The sequence below is a fragment of the Poecilia formosa genome, unplaced genomic scaffold (genome assembly GCF_000485575.1).
Source record: "Poecilia formosa unplaced genomic scaffold, Poecilia_formosa-5.1.2 Scaffold16, whole genome shotgun sequence".
Lineage (NCBI taxonomy): Eukaryota > Metazoa > Chordata > Actinopteri > Cyprinodontiformes > Poeciliidae > Poecilia > Poecilia formosa.
The window spans coordinates 4,471,184-4,497,911 of NW_006799955.1; the positions used below are offsets into that span (position 1 = coordinate 4,471,184).

Sequence of the window (26,728 nt, forward strand, 5' to 3'; positions counted from 1 at the left end):
ACAAATCCCTGCTTTTGTCAAATAAAGTGAAAAATGTGTTTTCTATTTGCAGTCATGATGAGCTCCAAATGTTTCCCTTGTTCAGTCAATTGCTTTGTTGCAATTGACTGAACATGTGAACATAAAGAACATAACACATACTCAGACACGACATGGAAACTAACAAAAGTATATTTAATAGAAAATACATAGAAAAAATTGATTGCCAGGTAAAAAATGCAAGAATAAACAGGCATGCAACACGTCTAGGGACATATTGTGGTTTTAAAGGATAGTACTTGTAGTTTTTGAAGGAGCACAGTGATGCATGCAGAAATAATGAATTTCCAGCCTAGAGTTTAGACGCTCGCCTTTGTGACACTGCTGCAGTATTTTCCAATATGCTCTTTTTTGCTTGCACAGCTTTTAAATTGTCTTGTTCTGGTAGGTGGATGACAGGTTTGTGTTATTGTAGAAAAGCAACAATCAGGTTTTCTAAAATTTTCTATTTCTACTTTCCAGACTTCTAACATATCAGATGTGTCTTTTGATGAGAAACTGGCCCAGAGCATCACAGATCCTCTGCCATGAAAAAACCCCAAAATGCTTTCCCACCTATTCACTAAATCAAGTTGGTTTGTTGCTTTTAAAACTCAATATTAGCCTCGTCTGACCAAAGAACCCAAGTCCAGTTAAAAGTGTCAGCAGTTTAGTAAACTACATACATTTACATCTGTTATGGTAGAACGGGAACATCCCATGCAACTGTCAGGCCTACAGGAGGCTTACATTGGTTGCTATGGAGACTTGATGACCTCAAGATGCCACGTTTTGCTGCTGAGATTATCTGTCTGAAATAAAGTGATTCTGTGCTTTTAAAGCATCTGCTGCAAAATAAATATGTCCTACACTGTACCTACGATGTTAATATTGACATCATGAAGGTATATTTTAAACTTAAAACTTGCAGACATTTTCACAAATAAGCCACCACTCATGAGCATAATCCTGTGGTTTAAAAAAAAACACGATTTAAGTTTATATATATTTTAATGATGTCTTTGCACAGGTGTAGGCTTAGTGTTGGGTTTAGAGTACATAAAGCATCAGGAGCTTTACAGATGGTTCAAAGCCTCCTTCATTCACCCACGTCTGTGCAAACATCAAATGAAACCCTCAGACTGTAGGAGGGCACGGCCCTCAGGTCTCTCTGAACACTTCCACGCCATTGGTTAGAATAAGGAGAATCACACAACTGGTTTAAAAAACAAAAATGACCTTTTATTTTGTTCACATAGTTGTTACGATGCCATCTTTTTCCACATATCTGTATATTTATATATCTTTAGAACATGGCACAAGTTGTTTAGTCTTTTAACCAGTGCTAATGTGTAAACCAAAGTAATGCTGATTTTTGTCTGTATTTACAATAAAATCAAAGAAATGTACAAGACTCCATTGCATTACACAGTTTCGACATTAAGTACAGATAAACTTTGATCCCTCTGTACAATCTAACATCATTAGTTAATTAGTCTTTTTTATTTTTTATTTTATTTCTTTACAAATGAGTTCATGATCCGTTTTGGCTTCAGCACATACATTTCCCCCCCACATCTTGACTCGTACCGCGGACCCTCGCTAACGTGACTCACACCTTTAACCATGCTCTCACACTTATGAGTTCCTTGAAGAAAATTAAAGCTAATATCTACACACGACATGACACACGTCTTCTCACGATAGTGTCCTGGATTCTCCCTCGACGTCGCCCCTACCCCTCCCTCCCCCTGCCATGATTCCATCTTACTCTTGAAATGAAAAATAATCTTTAAAAACATTCCATGATTTCCCTCTTTGGCACACATCCCGTCTTTCCATCTGCTGCCGCTCTGCTGAACTCACCTCTCCATACAAGCACATCCACTTTAAAACAAACACACTCATAAAGCCAAGTTCATGAAAGAAGTTTCCTGTGTTGCTCCTTGCCTCTGCTGCAGGGTGAAAGAAGAAATCGGTCTGGAAAAATGTTCTCAAGATTGTACAGCAGATCCGTCTGCGGACTTATACCCAGGAGTCAGGAGAACCTGGGTACTGTTCTGCCCTGTAGGAAGGCCTCCGTGTGCTAGCATAGTAGTCCACATAGTTAGAGGTGGATTTCAGTCCATGAGGCTGGGAGCTGTAGTCTGCTGTAGGAGGGTAGGTGATGACTTCTTCTAAATACGCATCGTCGTAGCCGTGGGGATGCTGCAGGTACATCCTGTATGTGTCGTAATTCCTTCGACACGGCTCTTCTGTGTAATACACAGCCTGCAAGAAAAGAGGCGGGGAGGCCTTGCGTTAATTCATTCTTAGGATTTGTATTAATGAAGTTTTTCCAAAATGAATTTACTCTAAATTCCTTGATTAAATGCAGTGTTCACAGTTAGAAGCCCATCACCAAATCTAAGACCACTTTGTGGTTTCCATGAACCCCAAGAACATCTCCAAGGGGATTCTGCTGGCAGCAGACAGGGGAGACTTTACCTCTTGTGTTTACTTCTATCTTTACCATTCTTGGAGATCTTTTGGTATCATGTGAATCAGGTCATGTCATAAATGCCAAATCTTTCCAGTGGAATTGCTCAAGGCTGTATTCTTGGCCCTAATGTTTTTTTTTTTTTATTACTTAATGTACATCTGCTTGGATAGACTCCAAGGAGTCCATCATAATGACTGTTATCATTTTTATACTGATGAGATCCAACTGTTCTGTTCATTAGTGAGGTCTCAGAGTCATACATTGTTGATGTTGCTGTTAATATAGATACCATACGTTTACTGGCAAAAATGCTGAGATAAAATACTTGCAGAGTTGCCAGCCCAAAATAGACTTGGTTTGGATGCTGCTTTGGTGTGAGGCCAGAAAAGCCTGTCATCACACAACACACACTTCGTTGATAAGCTAGGCACCAGGATACCATCACACAAGCTTTGTGCATGCTCAGAACAGTTAAGGAACACAAACACATCATGATGAGCACACTGTGTTTCTGATGTACCACCTGAAGAACCCACAGGAACCCTGTTTACTTTGTTAATGTCTTGTTGTGGGCTGGGTCTACTGTGAATGTGACATTGTGCTGGAGTCTGCAGCCTACAGATTCTGAAATGCAAATGTTTTCTTGCTTAAGCATCCTAAAATGTAAGTAAGTTATTTTTTTTTCATTTTTAAATAGAATAAAGCATTATGGAAGCCAGAATCCTTAAGGAAGTGTGACCGTTTTACTGTATAGACTTAACTATAAAGTTAAGTCTATACAAACCCTAACTGCTTTAGGGTTTGCTTTATATTTCTTCATAAAATAGAAAGGAATCTTTATGGACTTTCTAACTTAGTACACACATAATCTGGTACGTACATATACTCTGATATTCAGTTTGATGTGATCTGCCAATGTAGGTATTGTCATTTAGCTTTGGTAACTCTAGTTTGACTATTTTCAAATCCAATTAAATTCAAAAATACTTTACTGATCCCAAAGAAATCTTGATGATTTACATTTAATTCTACCACAAGGAATGTTTACAACTCCCGGAGCACGCTCACACGCTTGATGCCTTCCTCTCCTCGTGTCTGTTATCTGAATGGGCACACATGGACGTGTCCTGCAGGGACAGCTGCCCGAGACACAGAGAGGACATCCCAATCCCAGCAGTCACATTCACTCTTGCTCACACAATGGCTGATGTGCTGGGTTATTCCCAGCAACGGCAGCAGAATGCGTAACAGGGTCTTTGTATTTATAAAGTGGCGTAGATGAACTGGAAAGCTTCACTTTTTTTTTCCTTACAATGAGGGTTGATTTAATTTACTTTAAATATTTGTCTTTATATCCCTTCAAATTGTCCACATAGAACTTAAAATAAAAGGACAACTTTTATCCTCAGAAATATTTGAGAAACAACTGACCAATGTTATGTTGCTATAGTCAAGGTGGCAGACAGCGATGGTCAAAGTGACTGTGAATGTGTCAAATTTTGAATGTGGAGATGTCTGATTGAGCAACATGATAAAACATTTGAGAGTGAAAAAGCCTCGGCTATGAGTTAGTTATTATGGCTACAGTGAAGGACTGTGAAGTAAAATTAAATATATTTAATGTGTCATGCTTGGTTTTTAGAACCAAGTTCAAAAGTAAATCAATAAATAAATGATCTAAAAAAACAAAACCAAACATAAAACAAGTTTATTCCTTCATTTGCGCTTGTGTTGTTGCTAAGAATGGAGAGGGTGTGAGGTCTGACCAGACTTTTATGAAGAAATATTATATTCACCTGTGATCTTCTGGGCTCCTCTCTTGTGGGTGATGAGTAGTAATATGGAGACGGTTTGCCAGACCCTGGAAAAAAACACACAAAACAATAAAGTTACTGCTGCTGTGAATAAAATGGAGGAATTTAATACAAAAACACCTCATTTCATATCACAGAAAGAGTCTGCACATCCCCAACGGGCAAATGTCTGTATTTAGATGGAGTAGGATCAAATGGGCCGTGCGTCGCTGGAGAGAAATACCACCAAATAATGGGGTTGGCCTGTGCTGCACTGTAGTTTACATAACCATCGGGGATGGGCATTTTCATTGGCACTTTATCAACCTGGTGGAATCCAGAAACTCAATTTCCACTTCCCTGCCCAGAACATGAATTGACAAGGCTGCAGTTTTGCTTGTTTACTCTGCCCGCTTCCTGATCCCACCAGCCAGTGGAGGCTGGTGAGGGCTGTCGTCTGGATGCTGTATGTCTGGATTGCCCTGACATATGACTCACTAGGACCTAATGTGTTAAAAGCAGAATAGTGAAGCAGTTGCTTCTAGATAGTAAATGGACTTTAGTGCTGTAGGGACAAATAGCTCTCAGTTAAACTGACCAATTGTCATAGGGCTCATAGTGGGGAGATAAAAGTGGATCTGCTGGGAGCAATAGGGAGAATAAAGGAGATAACGAAATGGGCGTGTGGAAATGAGCAAAAAGTGATCTCAAGTATAGAGCAGATAATTCATGACTTAAATTAGATTTCTTTTTAAAGTTCACCATCTTTCAGATAAGTACCTGTATACTGTTTTCTGTGAATACTGCCGTCTCCTTGGTAATTATAAAACTGCATAGTTGAATGAGTTCTCTGATAATCTCTGACTGAGCTTCTGTGCTCTTTGATGCCCAACATTGCCGGAGATGACGTGACACTGGCGGCTGTGGAGAGAGAGAGAGAGAGAGAGAGAGAGATAAAAAAAATTGCATATTTATTTTCACAGCTCCTGTTTCACTGCGGCTGCCTGGCTGCAGGGTTCGAAGCTACCACAACGTACCAGGGTGGTTGACTGGAGACATCTGGACGGTGCTGGTGGCGAGGGTGGGCTGGGACTTGAACCTGTCCCGTTCCAGTGTTGACACTGGGGTGATGAAATGGTTTTGGTTCCAGCCATCCTGTGAGGGGAGAAAGTGGCAGTCAGAGGAACCAAGACAAAATCAAAACTTTTTTTTCATTGGGATTTTATGTAATAAATCAACACAAAGTATTGCTGAATTGTGGAGTGTCAATGCTTTTCCAACATTGTGCACATTAAATCTGAACTTTGCCTGAGAAGATCAATTGTTAATTGTTATTTATTCTCATTAAGATTTAGGTCTGTGTTGTAACCATGCCATTCAAATACATGAATATCCTTCAATATAACATGCTGTTATTACCTTTTGTTAGGTTTGCAGTTGTGTCAAAGTGCCTACTCTATCCATTTACAAATGATTAATTAACACCAATGTTCTTTAAAATCCCTCTTGGGTTTTCACAAAATAGCTGGATTTATACAGAGAATAATTATCACACAATTGGACTCTATTTACTAATTATGTGGCAATTGACTAGCCGGGATTTTATTGAGGGGCATCAGACCAAAGTGGGCTGAAAACTAATGCATAAGATTTTGAGATAAAAAAAAAAAGAATAAAAAAAAAAACATGCATAACCATAATTTTTCTTTGTTTGTGTTGTCACATGAAATCCAACTGAAATACACGTGCAGGTGTTACGTGACCAAATGTGACAAAGTTCAAGGAAATTAATACTTCTCCAAAACATTATTTTAAAAAATAAATAAATCCAGCACGTCATGTTATCGTAAGACAGTTTCTGATATTTCTATTTAAAATATAATCATAAAATCATTGAAACATTTAGCATTAAACAAACTGTATGAACCTTTTTGTAGATGGGCCGTAGATCCTTGTACAGCCACAGCGTGTTCAGCACCTGGGCTGCTGCCTTCACCACCTTCACTGAATATCTGGAAAACAGTCAAACTTTGTTATGCATTTCTGAGCAAGAATTCATTGTGGTTAACACAAGACAGCATGACTGATGGAGTAGGCTGTCCTTAATACGTTTTAACCTAGAATCGTACTGAATATACAACAAACTAAAAATAGCTGCTGCAGCAGCATTGTTCCATCGGGATGTTAAACTTCAAGGAACACTGCCACCTCCACAAATGGCAGCAGCTGCTCGTGTTGTGTGGACCACTGTCCAGTGTTCAGCAAAGCATTTTAACAAACGTGTGCGTCGGCAACCCCACCTGTCTCCTCTGCCCTTGGTGATGTCGACGAGCTTCTTGATGCCGCCTGTGTCTGCCAACGCCTTGGCGTTTTCCATGTTTTTGCTGGTGACCTCGTGCAGCGTGCAACAGATGGCGGCCACGGTCTCATCCGACAGCAGGGTGGTGTTCCCCCCAGGGAGGCGGTTTACCAGGTCCCTCATCGCGTACTTCCCTGCAGGGGAGGGAGGCGGAACTTGCAGCTTATGCGTAATGACACGATGCACTGCAGGTTTGCTGCAGAAGCTCAGGCAAGGACAGAATGAGGGGGCGATGCCTCATTCATGTGTACATGATTTTGATGCATTTTTTTTTACATTTTGTGCAATGCATTCACAAATAAATTCTGTGCTGACCTCAACAGTATGTAATGTCATCTAAATAAAGGAGTAACATTCAATGTGCTGGGGTCTGCAGCATGGAAGGCACTTTTCATAAATGAAACTGTTTGTGTGTTTCAGTGTGAAGGAGGATTGCCTCCCTTATCTGTCCTTCAGTGCAGCAGCCCGGCTAAAGATGCTGAATACTTGCCGCACCAAGTCAAACAAAGACCTCAAAAAGCATATTTAACCATCACTAAAACCTCATTAACCCGCGCCGTCAGACACCGTTCCCGCTACTGAATAAACATTCATTTCACAGAGTGAAAGACGGTTTTATGAAGCACAGGATTGTACAGGAGGATTACCACACAGCTTTAGCTGGGACACATGCTCATCATGCACATGGATGTCATATTTATATTAGGCTGTGAGCTTTTCATTCCCTGGGACACAATGATCACAGCAAAGTCCCAGTCATGCAAGCTTCTGGCTGAATATTCATTTAAATTTTGGAGTGATTTAATGACAGAGTTATCAACAACTTATCTGGTGGTTCTATGATGAGTTTGGAAGTGTCCTCATAGACGCACCATTTAATTTCCCAAAGAGATGCATTGAGAAATCATCTGCTGGCCGGCAGGTTACATATTTAAAATCCCTGAGTGGTACAGGCTGTCCAGCAGCTCAAAAATCCAAACATTTCTCTGTTATTGAATACACCATACGCCACCAGGTCACATATTCAATAGCAGTAGAAATTTAACTCATTTCAATATCAGTGAGGTGTTAAAATATGAATTCAGAGGATACGTGGAGATGTAAGAAGCTATGTAAATGTTGGCGATATTTTTTTTATTCTACGTCAAAAGACATTTCTGCACTTCATTAAGGCAGAGAGAGAGAGAAACTCATTAGATAACAGTAAGATCGTACAGTTGCTCTGTTTTATCCTTTTGAGGCATTAACCTCAGTCTGTTATGAAACATGCAGGATTTGGAAATTAATTGAACCAAGAATTAACCTCGATTATGGAAAACACACAGAGATCTCTGCATTAGCTTTGCTGGTCCCACTAGATCTGAGCCCTCTCTTACAGACATTGTCACTTATCCTAAAATAAGACTGTTCATAGCGCTATCATGAAGGTCGGAAGGTTCAGTGTGTGTTGGCTTCAATGCCTCATTATTCCTCTGGCAACAGACTTCCAGTTCTTGTGACAAAAGCAACTCAACCATCTCTCCTTTAAATCTGCTTTCCAAAAAAAGTTGTTTTATTTGTTCATTATATCTGCAGCAACTATTTATTTTATGATTAATCCCCAAGATAAAATCTTGTTAGAAACTCTGGCAAAATAACTTTCACTCCTAACCGTTTTGAAATGCCAGTAAATGACAAACTTTGGTTCATTACTGGTTCAAAACTGACAACGTTCTTGCCTTGTATAAATCTGCACAGAGTTTCTTTGATTTTCCAGTCATATCATGTGTTTGTTTGTTTCTTTCGGTGAAGCTGCCATCTGTAGCCAATCACAATTACTTTACAAGAAATAAAAGGGCCTTGGCAAGCTACAAGAGCGTTTCTGGATTATGTCCAGAGTCCAGAGTGAAAACATGTCAACTTAAGGCTGTATTTATAAGATCAACACATCATGTGAGATTGTGCATTAAGTTGAGCCAAACAAATTCGCAGCATGGTATCTGGGTTATTGGTACAGCATGAGCTACATTACATGACATAATAAAGCAGAAAAACTTCTCATAAATAGTTCAGTATAGTATATTTTTTTCAGTCCAAGATGTTTCAAACACAACAAAGTGGCTCCTGACCTATAAGCTCCTTGTTCCTGATGTCCAGGGCCATGTTTCTCAGAGCCGTGGCAACTGAACACACCACCCTGTCGTTGTCCATCCGCAGCAGTTCCACCAGGATGGGAAGGCCTTTCTCTTTACGAACTGCTGCACGAATGTACGCTGCAAACTAAATACAGAAAACAGATGAAAATTTCATTAAGGTCTCTGCATCACGAGGGAATACTGATGAGCTTGAGATGTGCATTTGTGATTTCAAGCGTTAAACTGACATTTGTTTGACTGATGCAGAAGAGGTGAACAGCTAAGCCCATTTGTATGCATTGTTTCACAGCCACGGCAGAGAAGCACGAGAAAATCTGCATTTGTGTTTTGAATGAATGCACATTTGCACTGTACCTTCCAGTTGCCAGCTGACAGGTTCTGAAGAGATCCTGCTGAACCTTCAAGAGTGGCAGGATTGGAGCTCTCAGATAGCAGTGTCAAGTAAGGCTTGACCACAGAGGGGTGCCACAGCATCTCGGCCCCCTTAGGAGACTTGGAGAAGCCAGGGATGGGCCCCACACCGTCCCACTGAACATACAACAACTTACAAGTCAGACTGCGAAAGGGTGATGCTTTAGGAATCATCTAATAACAATAATTTTATTTTATCAGACAATCTTCTACAGATCAGAATGTGTTAATTTTTCCTTGATCAGAAGCTCATTAAACGCACCAAAAATCAGACATTCCTCTACATTTTAAAATAAAAAAGTCTTAAGGTAATTGTTGGTGTTTACTTTAATGGATAAATAAGGATAATCTTCAAATTTCGTATTTTCCAATATCTCTATCATGGCACCTGCAGCACATTTTTCACTTATATACACTAGAAACATATTTCCAGTGTGAAAAAAATTCTGACATAAAAAAAAAAAATATGAAAAACTGTTGGCCAAGAAAAGCCAAAGTTCTGTGCATCTAGAACTTATGAAGCGCAAACAGTTAAAACACAACACTCACTGAGTCCTCCTGCAAGCTGTTTTTCTTCTTCTTTCTCTTCCTGCCCCAGCAGCTGGAGTCCACCTCTTTACTTGGCGACTCTCGGCCCAGTAAGCCATCTATTTCCTGGTTTACTGGAAATGACGATGGCATCATCTCCAGCTCCAGACGATAAGACAGGTTCCTTAGAGTGCAAATACAGTTCTCCACAATCTGCCAGGCACAGAAAAATAAAAGCTTGAACTTCATGTATCAATCCAAACAAGTATATGAGAGTATATGAGAACTGGTTAACAGTATTTAAGTATGTAAGCAATATAAAGGCAGCAGTTCTTCTGTTCATTGTTACAATTGAGGTAAGGTGATACAGCAAAACAAGGTTACAGTTTTTTTAAACTTTTTCTAATAAAATTATGATTTTAATATTATACATGTATATGAAAACAAGGGGCTTAAACAACAAAAAATATATAATAGAGAAATTAACACAAAGAATATTTAGGAGCAGTACAACTGACTTGACGTACAAAATATGAAACTGTTTTATCCAATTCAAAACGGAAAATAAAACAAAACAGTTGTGGCGTAAAAGTAAATGACAACTAAAATACACAGGTGAGATGCACTTTTGCTTAAGATATAGTAGTATGAACATTTTGTATCATAATGTATGCAAATTCCTTATCAATCATTTAAGTATATGTGTAAAGCACATATCAGTTATAAACCAGTTCAAAGTGCTTTACATTTTTGAAAATGTAAAACATAAAAACATCAGAAACACTTTCATAAGCAACAATAGTGGGAACTATTGTTGACTTGAAATGTTCATCAATATTTTTTATTGTTTTGTTGACTGAATATTAAGGTTATTGCAGCAAAGATTGAGACCAGATACGTTATTCGGTTCTCCAGCATTATAAGGATTATCGTGTCATTAGAATATCGTTGACAAATTTGTTTGTTTCGGTAATTCAATTCAAAACGTGAAGTTAAGTCTGTATATATTTTATGGTAATTTTCTGTTAATTTGGATGACTGTATCAAAACACGTTTTTCATAAGACGATGATAATTCAAATAATACTGATCCAGACTACAAACAGAGATCTTTGTGATAATGGTAACAGCCCACATCTTCCTGATTCCTCTCATCTGCCATAACATTGCTTTTAAATCTCCTGTGATCATTTTTCTTTTTCTTCTTCCTCTGCCCTTTTATTGTTATTAGGTGTGAATATCTGCTCTAGTGGGACTACATCCAGTAGGTTCAAGTTATTACTTTTATGCAAAACATGAATTCATGACACTTGAAATGAATAGCCAACAAATATTGCATTCCAAACAGATTTTTGAGATATTAATATTACCCTCACTGATAATATTAATATTAATATTACCCTCATTATCCTCACTCAACATCAATACTTTTGCTATGTGTTATAAATCCAGTTTCAACCTGAGGATATTAAAAGAAAAAACATCTAGGTGGCCACCAACAATCTGCTGGTCATCACAATTCTGGCTTTTAGTTTGGCTATATGTTTTTTTACAAGTTGCAATTAAAAAATTAAATAATTAGACCTCTGGTAAATAATGTTACACTTGTAATATGCTTCTTAGAGTCTTTATTTGAAAAACTATCTAGAATGCATTGATTATAAATCCATTTTTACTGAGGTTTGCATTCCTTAGCTGTACAGAACATCAGGAAACATAGAATATTATCTGCTTGACTAGGTTCTTTGCCAAAGGGAGAAACCATCACCACATTTCAGATGATTCACTTAACTTTCATAATGCATGGATTCATGCTTAGGAGATGTACTTTCTTTGCCGCAGCCACTGAATAAATGCTAATTTACTGTATGATGAACATCTGATGCTTAAGGTTCACATTCTGGCTGTGCTTTGGGTGACAAAGCAGATCAAACAGTTTCTGTTAACTGCTCTGAGGGTCATTTAGACGCAGGCAATAAACTGATTCAAAGAGGATAAGTAGGGTATTTTCTCCAGAGCTTCTTATCAACTGGCTGCATATTCTCCTCCGGGCCTAAGAGGGCGTGTGTAGATGTGTGTGTGTGTGTGTGTGCAATGGCAGGCAGCAGGCTTTGTGAGGTACCTTGCTGTCAAAGTCAGACGTGTTTACACAGGCTTTGATGACGTAGAGCAGTGAGTCAACCAGGCCGTCACAAGTACGCATCTGCTTTCTGGCCTCCTCACCGGCTGAACTCAGGTTCCTTTTAAAAAAAACATGAACACATGAGAACACACACACACACTCATTAGCCATTCAAGTTGGGGCTTTGCTTAGTAAACAAACGCCCAAAATGATAGCTGTGTGTCTCCTAGTTGAAATGGTAATGTGGGCTTTGTCGTTCCCAGATACCATCTTTAATGTATGAGGAGACTTTGTGTGGCCTGATTCTAGTAAGTATTGTTCTTTGCTCAGTAAATAAAGCTCCTTAAGCCGTACCTATGCATGTTCACATGATGCACAAACATATACAAAGTGAATTGACTTCCACTAATTAAACCTGCAAAGCAATATGCCGCAGGATAGAGAAAAAAAAAACATTTTATGAATCTCAATTGTACAAGTTGTTTGGGGTTCCTGCAGTTTTTATTGTAAAAAATCCAGACTTTTCCTGAACAAAGTTAACCATAAACACACAGATATTTCTACAGCGTGCAGTCTTTCAATGTGGAACCAGTCAAAATCTCAACGGATAATAATTAGAGAATGCAATGGATGTATGAAAGAACAAATACACTAAATGATAAGCCATGAGAAAGGTAAAAAGTTGGATACAAGAAAGGACAAAATGACAGGAACATAGGATAGAAGGATGAAAGGACAGAAGTCAGGAAGTAAAGAAGAGAGAAAAAATAAGGTATAAGGGAGGATGGAAGAAGGACAGGACAGAAGAAAGAAAGGAGTAAATAAGAAAGAACACAAAAAAATAAAAATGGATGACAAAAAGAACACAAAGAAAGATGAAAAGAAGATGAGATTACAAGGACAGAAGAAAATAAGGCAAGAAGGAAGGACACAAGGAAGAATGTCAGGAATGAAAGAAGGAAGAAAATAGGACAGGGAGGCATAGATTGAGGGATGAAGAAAAACAAAGAACGGAAGAGTACATATAGAAAGGAATGAAGGGACACAATTCCTTCATTCTTTTCTTTTCTGTGGATGGATACTAGAAATAAAGATTAGAAATGCAAATATGTTTCTATATATATTACTATCTTTTTGCATATTATTCAAATCTGGACAACAGTAAAATTATTATTTTAAAACTCTATAAGATTTATGTAAAATAGAGATCTAAAAAAAAATAATTATTAAAAAAAAATGTAATGGGACAAAATTTCACATTTATTGACAATACATATCAGATGTAATAGCGGCGAATGCCCACAGTGAGGTGCTAGTGTCCAGCGTGATCATCAGGTGGTTTACCTAAGGCAGCCTGTAGTGTTCTTCAGCACTAGGGAGGAGTGGAACTTTAGCTTGTGGTCATCGTCGAATGTAGAGCTGCTCCATCCAGAGTGAGGGATGATCACAGTGTTGGTCAGAGTGGATAAGGCGTCCCGGATGATTGTCATCTTCACAGCATCGCATGAAGAAAGGTTCCACAGAACCCCTGGGGAAGTAAAGACAAAAAAAAAGGCTCCTCTTTAATCAGTTGTCATCTGCATTTAGAGGAACTCATAAGAGAAATAATAATAATAAAAATAAAAAATAAAAAAAAACTTCCAATGGGCTCAGCATGGATTCAAGAACAAATGCAAACAAACAAGCAGGCATTCAGACGGAGAGCCTCAGGTAAAACACTTCTTTAGAATGAAAGCACAGCTTTAGCATCAATGCATCGCATTTCATCTACAGAGGATATCCTCAAGGTGGAGATTATTACTTGAATTGAAAAAAAAAAAAGAAAGGATGAGGCAAGGATCCCTATGGCTCAGGCATTTCAAATGAAATATAAATAACGGAAAGTCTTCTATCATCTCACTCTATTCAAATATACTTATGGTAACTGCTGATAATCATGCGCAGTCCTGACAGCCTTTGATGCTGCATCTGTCGAGGATTAGCCAGCATGTAGCATGTTCTCCTAATTAGATGGCTCTTGCTGCAAGGCTTATACTAAGGCACCAGCCTCCTTCTGCAGGGTATCTGTAACCTTGCAGGAGGCTAATGCAGCACAAGCTCGAGTGCACTGTAAAGTCTCGAGAGTAAAAACAGGGCTACATCTCACAAATGCTGCCATGACAAAACTAAAAGGGACGCGTAAAACATGCATGTGCACAACCAGATAAAGTCAAATCTGCTGCTGTCTGTTCATAACAATTTGCTCAGTTTGCAAATACATAAAACTGCATGAATCCATGGAATCACCTGTGCTTTTGTGGATAGAAAACTTTACACCGACTGGCATAATGAACTGCATTTGACTGCAATGTATAACGACTAGAATCCACTTTTAAGGTATGTAACCGAGTGTGAATTTGTACATATAATTGGATTAATCAGAGTCTATTTTTGTATATAAACTGAATCTATTTATCTTAAAAAGCGGAATGAGAGGACATTTGTTCCAATTTGGCGGAATATAAATAAGCTGATCAGAACCAACAAAAAAAGATCCAAAATTTCTTTGTGTGTTTTCATATTTATGTCACACAGATTGAAATCTTATTTGTATATCTAAATAAAAACTAACTTCTGCAGCTTCCCTCCAAATTCAGATTTTATTTTCTCTCAGCATGTCATTCCCTGACTATTTGAAGAAATGGAAATGACAAAGAATTTAATAGATCCCTGGAGCCCAATTCTGACAGTGCTGGCAAAGCTTTTCAAAATATGCAGTGAAAATATTGTCTCCTTTTACATGTAGAGTTGATATTTATCTGCATTAATTTACATAAATCAATCGGTTTCAGCTATAACTTTATCTGAGGGGTGAATTCTTTCAGCTTCCATTGAACGATCTTTGTCACTAATTCAATGTAGCAAGAAAAGTTTTTATTTTTCAGATTATGTATCACTGGCATGCTTACACTTCAATTACTTATTCAGAAAACAATGTATTTTAAAATTAATGAACCTAAAGTTTATTCGCTAAAATGTACAACAGCGGTTACAAGTGAGATAAACCAGAAGCAAACATTTACTACAGCTATGCCGCTGAATGGTCATTGCCCTCTCGGGAGTTAAAAGAAAATAAGTTTATAGTTTAATTCTAATATCTAATGTTAAACAATGAGTGGAGGGGTGACAAAAGGAGGAAAAGAAACTCGATGTTTATCTGTGAGCTTCGCGCATGAGAACCAAGCTGTTTGCTTTCCCAAAACCATTTTCAGGGAAGGAGTCGTCACCAGGTTCTGATCAACCAGTCAGAGGCAGGCTTTGGGAAACATGTGACCCATTCAAAGCTAAACAACCCTTTATAAACATAGGTTTTACTATTTTAAAGAGGACACTCTTCAAATTTGAGATAGATGAAGAACATAAACAAGCTGTCGTAGTAGATAAAGCACTATCTCTGTATAGGAGATAGTGCTTTAATCTGACAACTAGTTTTTAAACTTAATTATTCTATTGGAAAAATAAACTGTTCACATTAAGAGTCTATATGCTAATAGAAAAATAGAAGATATATATGTATACATCTTCATTTCTAAATCTATTTTTTTTCATCTTTCTCCCCCATCTTTCTGTCTCTGTTTATCCCATCTTTCATCTGTTTCCATCTCTCTCCACCTTTCAGTCTTTATCTGATGTATCTTTTTTTCTCTCTGTGTCATGTATGCATTTCCTAACCCAGCTCAATCTTATACAGCCAGGGGGAGTATTTCTCCTCTGACAGTCAAGCTAGGTCAAAACTTTTTATTCGGTGATGACTTGATTTTTGCTGCATGTCAGGGGTAGGACAGGAAGCACTTGGGCTATTTCGTACACTTTTACTTTTGCCATATGTACCAGGAGTGAAATAGTTACTCCTGCTTCTACTCACAGGAGACTACACACTGAAATCAAAATGAAATTTGGCACGTTTATAAAATGCAGATATCATTGAAAGGTCTCAATGTTTTCCCAGTGTGATCTTTGTCTGCTGGCAAAAGCGTGTGATCACCCGTGTGAGAGTGCAAGTGTGTCAGCATTTGGTGACAAAGCGCGAAGTGTGTGTTTTTATCCAGCTTTTATCAAGTTTGGTGTTTCATTAGAAGGAGCTGATTGTAGAGGAGCGACCACACGGAGACAGAAAAAGCTCACAATGTGATCTGGCATTATTCAGACAGGTTAATAAAATTAACGCCATTAACTGTGAACATGTACAATTACCACATGTTATGATACTCAAGGAGGAGGGTCCGGTGGAGCAGAACCCCCCTTGGGTAAAGGCAGCAAAAACACCGGAAGCCATGTATGGTGCGTTCTGTGGCCTACTAATGAAAATCATGGAATCAGCTATTTTAATTATCAATGTCTTTCAATAATTGAAAATATGATGACGTCCACACATAAACGTCCATATTTTGACAAATCATCGTAATAAAACCGAAGATAGTGTCTATTTGACTTTTAAATATGCGGCATGGGCACCCTACAGGAGCCCGCGAGCGGCGTGAATGATTCTGCATATCAAAAGCAGAGTAAAAGGTGGGATGCAATCTCTGCTTGAGAAAGCATGACACAGTATTATGAAATTTATGCACTTATTCAAGCACATTCAGCTTTATATTTCTGATTTCCAAACCACTCAGAAAAGGAGTGTCTTGAAAGAGCTTCCACAGCTTAAATACAGGAAAAAATAGTCAGATTCCTGCTGACCAATGTCCTTGCTTTATCTTCACAATCCACTCGACCCACAGCTTCCCTCAAACATGTTGCTCAGGTCCACACCCACTCTACCGGCAATTTGCAGAAACGAATGGTCTCTGCAGGATATCAGACTAGTCCTGCCGAGGCTACATGCTGGAGAAATCAACCGCAGGAATTACTGAGGTGTGACTGACAGTGCTGTCAGTGGAGCAACACCAGCAGCAATACTCATAAGTCATATTTGACAGTCACATGGACCAAACCTGTGTGTATTTGTTTCTGTGTGCACACACAGATTTAAATCAGCCTGTTACTTGTTGTCCTGTTTTGTTGCTGCTTTCTTGTGGCTTTACTTGACTTTTTAAACAGTGACCCAAAAACAATGTAATAGCAGCAGGGTCATTAATTTATAAAACGAGCACAGAAAGGAACTCGGAGTGCTTTCATGGGGAAATGAAGGAATATATTAGGAAGCTGCTAATAAGATGGGAGTTAAATTGAAAGAAGATTTCTTTTAAGATTAAATGGGTAATGTGTAACAGGTTGTGAGGTTTTACTGTGATATAGACAGATAAAAAAAACAAAAAAACAAATTTAAAAAACTGGTCACAATGGACTGAATTTGTTTGGCTGGTATCCAGGCAAAACAAGTTTGCTTGGATACCAATTTTAACTAATGTGTTGCTAAATTTCATTGTCAAAAATATTAAGATCTTTAGCTTCAAATGCTTGTCAGCGTCCTTTTTTTTTTGACCCCGGCTAACATGTCATGTATAAGAAAATAATCTGGTGCTTTAGCACAACACTACACTAGTCAGCAAGACAATATTGTGAAAGAAATAACATTGTCCATCTGTGGATATTTTCCCCTGATGGGACAGGCATTAGTGAGGATTAAAAAAAACAACAACAATAGATAAAAAACTAATTCTAAACTGCATTGTTAGGTGGATTTGCGTTTTATGGTAGCAGCTAAAAGAAAATATTATGGTCTGAGTTTGTGATATGAGTGTTAAGATTTTAGAACCATCTAAAATCTTGAGACTTGAGGCTACTCCGTGCTTTGTTCTTGCTCAGATGAGTCTGTTTTTCTTCCTTCCATTACTATCAGCCAGCTTACCTAGCTTTAATATACTAGAGATAAAACAATTGCAGACTGTTAATTACAACCACTGCATTAGTACAATATTGTGAGAATATTAATATAAAAAAATCAACAGGAAAGAATGGAAATATTGTCCCTAAGCGGGGAACTTCAGGTGCATCTGCAGCAAGTTGAAGGTAAAAAAAGGGCCTATTTAATCTAAAATAAAAAACATGAAAACAAAAACAGAAGTAAGAGACTAAGGGCAAATGCACAACACATAATACTAAGCCATATATTTGTGGAGAGCTTTTCCCTTCAAAATAGTTTCTTCCAGTGTTTGTGCTTCCTCTTTTGTAATTTTTAAACACCTCATTGGTTCTGAAAATGGCTCCCTTTGAGTCCTTCTCTCTCAATAACTTCCAGACAGTGGAGACCACCATTTAAACTGTCAGATCATTGTTAGAACAACCTGGTAGGGCTCTGTATCAGATCGCCCACCAACTGAAAAACATTTGAGATTTTTAAGTTTCCAACAAGTCAGGCATCTCAATCTGATCCAAGTGCTGGTACCTTTGCACCAAGGCCACTGAAATAACATGCAGAGTTACATAATGAATGCTCCTTTAAATATCCACCAATTTCATTTAGGTCAGAATAAAAAAAACTACTCAAAGTTGACTTAATTTTCTTCACAAAAATCTTGGATTCAAAAATGGTCATGCAATCTGTGGCACAAAGCTAGCGCCTCTTGCTACCTGCACAATGTCAGCACAAAACCACTGCTATGACCCAGCAGGTTCTGCAGTCACTACTTGAAGAAAAGCACTGTTTCAGTGCTGAGCTGAGCTTTTTTTTGTGTAATCCGAGTGAATCATCAAGGGGAAACAGTGACAGCTTCACAAGGACACTTTTTTTTATACCAAGAGGCGTAACCAATGTGTGAAAGTGGTTATTGATTGAGTGAATGGGTGTCATCATGAGTTTCTAACCAACTATTGCCCACTGGGCTGAGAGTGTGAGGGTGTTTTCACACCTGATAGTCCAGTACACTCAATTCGATTGGGAACCAAAATTGTAACATTTGTTAAATCTTCAGCTGGTGTAGTTTACTTTCACGCTACACTGTGTCAAACCAACCAGGCCCTTTGAAAAACCTTTTCATCCCCTTGCCTGTGGTGGCGCTGCACCAAAAAACAACATTAAATTCCCCGAAGAAGACACCGAGCGCAACTTCCTTCTTCACGAAATGTCAATCAAATTTACTTCATCTTAAATGTTTGAACCTTAATCTACTTTACTTATCAGGAGCTACAGATTTGCAGGGAATCCATCTCTGCTAGTTTTTTATTTTTAATTTTTTTTTTTATCTTGTGTCCACCTTTTTTTCTGTCCTGCAACAGGCAGGTTTGCAAATCCACATGCTTGCAATAAAGAGCAGCTACATATTTCACTTTTGATAATATAAATTCCCAAGAGTCCCAAGCCTCTGTGAAAGATAAATTACATCTTGGTTACAATAATTCCCTTTATACAAAAAGAAACTGACCTTGACCGATTCAGAAAAGTTGAAACTGCTCCTTTAAGACAATCTCTGTCTCTGAATTAAATATCAGCAGGTCAAAGACATTGCTTGGTGAAGCTTTAACAGGGCCTCTATTTAGGTCAACCCTGTAATGGGGCAGATAACCTAAAAACTGCCCAGTTTATTAACCTTTTGAATTCAGGGAGCTGAGCTTGAAAAATGTCAATGCTCTATTGACTGAATCAGAGTCGTCTTGGTGTGTACTTTAAAGGTGCTTTTTAGCTGAACTCGCAGCATCTAGTGCTGCGCAAAATTACTGACACCCTTTTGAACCTTTTCACAGACTGATATAGTTTACTGGAATTGCATGTGACAGATCACCACTAAGAAAGGCAAAATTGTCAAACGAAATCAAAATGATACATGGTATAAAAACAATGTGTAAATTTATGAATAGTGTCACTTTATTAGCAAATCACTTTATTTGTAAATTTGTCCGTAAGTTCAGCATCTAGCTTTTTGTTGAAGCTCTCAGACCAAGCAGCACATAGCATGTCCTAGGGATTCAAATGTAGAGAAGCTTAAAGCATTATTTTCCACCATTACTTTCTTATTTTATAAGACAAATCTATCAACACATGGCTGCCTATTTAAACTGACAAGCTGGAAAAGGAGAGAATTAATCAGAGAAGCAAATTACAGTCCGATGGTAACTCTGGAAGAGCGGGAGAGAATCAAAAGGAAAGCCAAAGTTTACAGAAAACCATCAGACGTCGTGTTTGAAGATTGCCACAAGCCATGAGAGCAACCTATGCAACCTTATGTATCTTTGTTCCACATGTAAAACAAAGATACTGAACAAAAAACTCATACTGAACATCAACCCTGAAGACACTTCATTTTTCATATCACAACTGTTGTGTGTTGGTCTGTCACAAAAAAAATATAAATAAATAAAAAATCCTCAGTAAAATAGTTGGTCTGGTGTAAGTTGCCAACTCTGAGTTAAGGTGTTTGATTACACAAAAGAATGGTTAAGCAGGGAAAGTGAAATGAAATCCAAGGTAAAAGCTGATTTGGAATAATAAACAGAGCCCGAGTGTGTGAGCTTATTGCCAAATGGTGAGCTTGACCTTTTGATCAGACGGGGAGTCGTTTGTGCAAGGAGCAGTAACTAAAGCGGCTTGCAGCACAAGACATGAGACCAGACCACAAGATGACAAAAGACTGGCAGCAAGGAGGGAGTTTTCCCTCAGCGAGCCTGAACATTTTGTAGAAGGCAAGAAAAAGCCTTTCAGGCACCACTGTTTAGCTTTTAAACCATCTTCCAACGAAAATGCTCAAGAATGTTAATTATTCATATGATACCTACTACTCAGAGGCTGCTTTGTAAGTAGAAATAAATTATAGACAAGTGACTGATCTCTTACTGCTCCTCTTTAAGCTACCGTGTGGGATCCTCTTGTCGACCAGGTAACAGTTCGGGACTGTTCTCATTAGCTGTAATTAACCAAAGGTGATGTTGTACTGCTGACCTTTTCAAACAGACCCCCCACATCCCACCCTGGGGTCTGTACAACCAATTAGCCACCACAGGCTTTCAGAACAGTGGATGAAAGCAGAACACTTGAACAGAGCTCACATAAAACCTGCTCAATCTGATTTTGAAAAAAAAAAAAGAGTCCCCCTGCTCTCTTTCCAGGTCTAAATAAACAGCACAAAGACATATGTTTTAGATTTTCTTTTTATACTCGTTTAATAAAAACAAGTGGGAGCAGAGACAAATTATCCTCTTGTGCCCTTTTAAAAATGCTGAATATTTCCCCCCTCTATTTGTGTTAGGCAAAGTAAATACACACTTGATTGATAGAGGAAGCTGAAAACAATATCCTCCCAGTTAATACGAAATTATTGTGCTCATACTCCAGCTGAATTGTTTTGCCCCTGGGGACTACTAGACTGTAACCTGAAACCGGGCAATAAAGAAGACTGGAGTCCCTGCACAAACAGCTGACTCAGCCACCTGGAAGCCAAATGTCTTTGGTTTTCTCATTCCAGTAGTGCTCCACCCTGATCCAAAACAACATGGATTTGTAACACGTTTACAGGGCTTAAACAACACAAACAACATGAAGTAGCATGAAGCCCAAGGAGGAGAAAGGGACATGTGGAGACTATTTTACATAGCAGATTGGTAAAAAACCATCAGCCAAGAGAGGCAGGGAAAACCATACTAATATTACCAGAGAGGGCAATACTGCCAGGTCTGTGTGACTGTATTTTCAAAGAATCTTAATTACATGTCACTCCCCAACAACACTCTGAGGTAATCCCTATTTGTGGCAGCAAACAACCTATTAGATGGGAGATGTAGAGATGAAAGAGCTACGGGACACGTCTGTGTCGTCACAGTCCAACCGCATTTTCAATGACGCAAAAAGAAACTTCTGTGATCCGACATCAGTACTGTTGCTAAAAAAATGATTAGATAATAAAGTTAAAAAGCGGTTTCATCAGCAAAGTCATCAAATCTCCCATCAGTCAAACCAACAAGAAAGAAAAACCTTTTAAATGTGAGAAACTTAATATCTTAGACATTAATACCTGCTTTTTGCTTTGAAAAATAAGTATTGTATAAGAAACTGACTTTGGTCAGTGGTGTTTAAACTTATTAAGCTGTGACAAGTTTAGAGATGTGGGGCAATCCAATATTAACTATGGGATCGAAGTGGAAGCAAAAGTTTGCTGCACAATGAAGTAATAAACTATACAAAGAAATCTCATACACTGTATATAAACAGACATTTTAAATATGTCAGTATATTTGCAAAGCAACTGGTGGTTTTACTTTTTTTTTTATATATATATATTTTGTATTTTTCTGTGCATATTTACTGTCGACGTGACTGTGAAAAGGAGCTTCTCCACTCATGCTGACCAACCTGTGACGAGCTCCCGCACTTCGGCATCGACCGTCTTCCTCAGCAGGCGGAGCAGAGCGGGGATCCCTCCTGCGTTCCTGACAGCGATCTTGTTTTCATCCATAGCTTTCCCATAAACAAGGTTCCTCAAAGCCCCACACGAGTTTCTTTGGACCTCGACGGTTTTATGGTCGAGCAGGTCCACCAGGTGTTTAATTCCTCCCAGTCGACACACCTGGTGGTAGGGTGAATAAGGTCATGCGTGAATTTCACTCAGGAAGGGATTTAACTTTTTTTTCCCTCCCTTGTTCAGTTGTTTTTTTAGGGGAGAACAAAAAGCATGAATTTATTCATGCGACAAGAGATTCAGCAGCACGGATTTTATTCATACCAAACCCAAATTATCTGGAAAAGTAATGCTGGTTGGAATTAAAGCTTTAACCACAGGAGATTACAGGTGGAAAAAAACAAAAAAACAAAAAAAAAACCAGCCATTTCTTCTGCGCACAGAGTGAAGTGAATAAAACAAAGTGTACGAAAACAAAGCTAGAGCTTTAAATTGAATAGCATGAATTATTCAGTAATATATAGACATTTGACATTTCAGTACACAAAATATAGCATTTATACTGAATACATTATGTGCATTCTACAAAAGTCAAGGTTTTCATAAGATACATCATACAAAATAAACAAAACAGAAAGGGCTTTACACGCCAATAAAAATAGTCTAAAAATCAAGAATATTTGTGAGTTTGTTCTGTTTTTGTGGGAACAGAGAAAAAAATTGTTGGAAAAACTCAATTCCCGTCAAACTGTTTAGAAATGGTTGAGTTGATAAACTCAGACAGTGAATTAAAAAGTCTAAAAGGTTTATGACTGAAATTGGTGTCATGTTCACAGTTTTTACAGTATAAAGTTTAGTTTGAAGATTGCCTTAACAAAAGGTTAACGGTTTAAATGTTAACAGGAAAACTAACATTTCAGAAAACAAAATACTATTAATACTCAATATATGTTTTTCATTTAATCAATTTAATTTATCAATTAAGAACAAATAAAAACTTAGCTTGGACTAAGGCAAAGCTCATTTGACTTAGTCTTCTCTTTGTATGAGAATTACCAAATGTTGAACTTTGCATTGATGCATCATGCGATTTATTGCCCTAAAAGAGTCTCATATGAAGTCAATCGAAGCTAATCAAAACCCTGAAGCTTGAAAAATGAACTTTGTTGACATAAATAGGGTATTGTCTTTAAATATACAATTTGCAATGACTATATTAAAATAAGTTAACATAATGTAAATAGTTTTAACAGTTATCAGAGGTTAGGATGAATTAACTGGAATAAGACACTGTACAGCATCAGTCGAACGCCACCCACCTCACTCTTGACTCTATTATCACCGAAGCACAGGTGCTGCAGGTAGGCGGCTGCATTGGCCTGCACTGAGGGGAAATGGTGCTGCAGCATGTGGATTACCTCTGTCAGCTCCGGGTCACGCCAAGCAAACTCTCTGAAAGTGCAGGTGGGGTAGAAACATATCAGCATGACGACAGGTGCAAAGGAAATGAGGAAAAACATCAACACAACTCTGGGTCTTCTCTCTTTTTCAAGAGTGCCAGGGAAAGCAGATTGTTTATGTGTACGAGAGTCCAATTTTGTATAAACTATTGTGCTTGGATAATCAGAGTTTTAAAAACTCTGTAAGGTTTATTTAAATTTATTTATGTTTTCCTTCAATTAGACTTGGAGCGTATCAAAATATAAGAAAAGCTCAATATTCCAAGGATATAGTCAAAAGGTTTATTTCAGGTAACTATATGACTGACCGTGTGTCATGGCAATCAACACGTTTAACGCCATTGAAAAACATTTCCATATGCAAGGCACTTCATTAGGACATCAGACACGCAAAAAAGTGATTTGTTTCACGAAGCAGCACACTGTAACTATATTTTCAAATTTACTGGTATTTATTGATGCTTCTATTGAACAAACAGTGGAGAAAACATTAAAAGTAACAATCTCAACAGTAAGGACAGTTTTGGGGGAGTTTAATCATCACTAGATGGAATTTATCGTGACAACAATAAATCAAAATTGTTGTCATGACAACAAATTTATCACGATAAAAGATAAGTGATGCGATAAATGCCCCGCCATATACATTGCTCCAAGAAAATTCATCAAACACAAAGGTTTATACTAATGAATTTACCCTTTTATTTAATTACAGGCAATCCCTCACAAAATGAGAGTTAGTACCATCTACGCACTCAAACACAAAGTGTTACAGTTGTAACACAGATGGCTTTACACCACTTGGGGTACGCAGTAGATCTCTGGATAGTAAACATGAACTTTTCTTTTGCTAAAGCTGAATCTGAAAATATATTCAAGGGCAGAAATTCTAGACCAAATTCCAGTCTGGTGAACTTCCTGAGCAGCCACTCCTGGGTTGCTCTACCTTTAAATAGTTACAGCACACTGTAAATGTAAACAAAGCCTCTAATGTGCAGGGTCAGGGTTTTACCACAAGTTGTCAATCCACGCTCTACACATCCACACATCTGTACAAGAGCAGACGCAGCACTTCAACGCCTGTGAGAATCTATTGTGAGGCGACCAGGCACAGTTGAGCCAGCTTAATGGGTAAAGCCATGTGTGGCTATCCAGGGGGAGAGCTCTGTGTTTGAATAGTAAGAGGACACCGGTGTTGACCCAGCAGAACAGGGATGCCTTGTAAGCACAACTAGCCCCTTCGGATGACTTTTATGTGGTAAAGTACTAACCACAGAGTAAATCCAGTGAAAATGAAAACATGACTTGACACTGGGAATGTGACCGTGCTTACCTGGGATCTTTCTGAATGCTGTCTATGGAGGGCGAGCGGGGGGCGCCGTCGTCCATGACGATAGTCTGCCGGGCGTAGTTCGGATCAGAGGGCCGGTACTGTGCAGAGTGGTACGGATCGGCATAGTTAGCTGTGGTGTTAAGAGCATAGTTGTTTCTTTGGTAAGTCATGGCACTGCGCTGGCTGGATGTCCTCTGCAGGCTTCCCACACCTGAACAGCAAAAACATAAAGGGAAATTAAACACACACACAACACACAAGACAACAAAGCAATGCAAGACTGGAGTTCTGACCTTTTCAGCTAAACTGAGAGCTTTGTACTCCTGTTAGCTTAGAGGTTTTTACACAAAGCTGAAAATACAAACATGCTGCTGCTCTTACAGACTCTGCAAATTCTCAAATGTGGACCCAATTAATGGTGGGGATAAAATACAGCTCCCATGGTTGCAGAAAGTAGATCCATTCTCCTTCAAAGGCTTTCTTTTTTACGTTTACTAGGTTGTACGTAGCTCCAGGGGTCCCGTCTGTGTTCAGAGAGCACTTAAGGACCCAACCTGCTTGATAATCCACAAATTCTTTCTTCCCAGCCTTCTTGATCCGTCCCGTTCTTACTTTCTTGTACTAATTCAGCTAAAAAGACACGTGTAAAAGCTGACCAGCTTCACAAAAAAAAGAAAGAAAAAAAACTGGATTAAAATGACAAAAAACAAACCATCAAGACTAAAAAGAGAAGTCGCATCTTCTTTTAGTCATCTGCCTTCTATTCATTTGCTCCATGTGATATTATAGCATTACGACCCATTTTTTAAACTGCATAAACAGGCTGGTAAGACTTAGCCCTCCTTCTAACTGAAGCCACGTGATCTGTGACAGCATGCCTGCTGCGCTGGTCAGATCTGTATCAGCAAACCTGAAAGAACTGGGCACGAGTGCCCAAACTCCCCCCTACCAGGAACCAAGACGTCAACTTGTGGTTTTACTCCAAAAACATAATTTCTCGCATCAGTACACTTCTGTGTTCGGCAGTGACTCAAGCCTGCAAAGTGTCCACCTCCCAAGCTAAAAACCCCACAGGGATGCAGGGAGAGGAATTCAATGCAACATAGTGAAGCTTTTTTTTTTTTTTGAAATATTTTTGTCAGTACAACAAATGTATCTCAATAAAGCAGACTGAAAATTATTTCAGAAACTAAGTTAATAAAAATGCATATTATATACATCATATAATACAGATTTATTAGACACTGAGTAGTTGGAATCCGATGTTTACATGGTATGAAAAGGCACAAGCTTGCACAAATTAATTTAATTTGACTGATGTCAAATGAAATTAAACATTTGCTGTTTTGGAATTATCTAAATCTTTCTACTTGCTAAATATCAGAATAATGAGATAATCTTTTATTACGTTCTTCAAAATCAGATATTTCCACATTTTAGGATTATCATGTCTTTAAACGATTTGAGAAAAATCAGATGACGATGGCTATGTAAGCTGTTCGGGGATAAATCTAGTAAACATGTTGATGTACTTTAAGGCAACACCTCAAACACACTTGTGTGACAGCTTGAAAAAATCTAAAGATGTCATGAAGAGAAATGACGGACCTCTACAAGCCTAGTTTTTCATTGGGTACAATTTCCGGACACCTGCAGGTGCAATGTTGATCTGTTCAAATAATCGTATGCAATAGGGAGCATGGGACTCCCTATTGCATGTTAAGTCATTCATTCTGAAAAGCTTGTCCAAACCGTTAGAGCAAAGTCATCCAGTTCAA

At 38.4% G+C, this 26,728-nt stretch overlaps 1 protein-coding gene across 2 annotated transcripts; it reads right to left on the bottom strand.

The window, feature by feature from the left end:
* Positions 1–1,238: 1,238 nt before the first annotated feature.
* LOC103134403 (plakophilin-4-like) lies at positions 1,239–25,732 on the bottom strand. 2 transcript variants are annotated; one of them, XM_016668718.1, is made up of 15 exons: positions 25,244–25,732; positions 24,951–25,161; positions 23,477–23,609; positions 22,112–22,325; positions 13,192–13,375; positions 11,848–11,965; positions 9,748–9,939; positions 9,142–9,315; positions 8,761–8,911; positions 6,594–6,786; positions 6,221–6,305; positions 5,331–5,448; positions 5,074–5,214; positions 4,297–4,361; positions 1,239–2,289 (listed from the first exon to the last, which is right to left on the bottom strand). In XM_016668718.1, the coding sequence occupies exons 2-15, from the start codon at positions 25,118–25,120 to the stop codon at positions 2,044–2,046; spliced, it is 2,184 nt and encodes a 727-aa protein (XP_016524204.1). In that variant the 5' UTR covers positions 25,121–25,161; positions 25,244–25,732; the 3' UTR covers positions 1,239–2,043. The 2 variants fall into 2 exon arrangements, with proteins under 2 accessions (XP_016524204.1, XP_016524205.1); XM_016668719.1 differs by having other exon boundaries at positions 25,663–25,731.
* Positions 25,733–26,728: the final 996 nt, after the last annotated feature.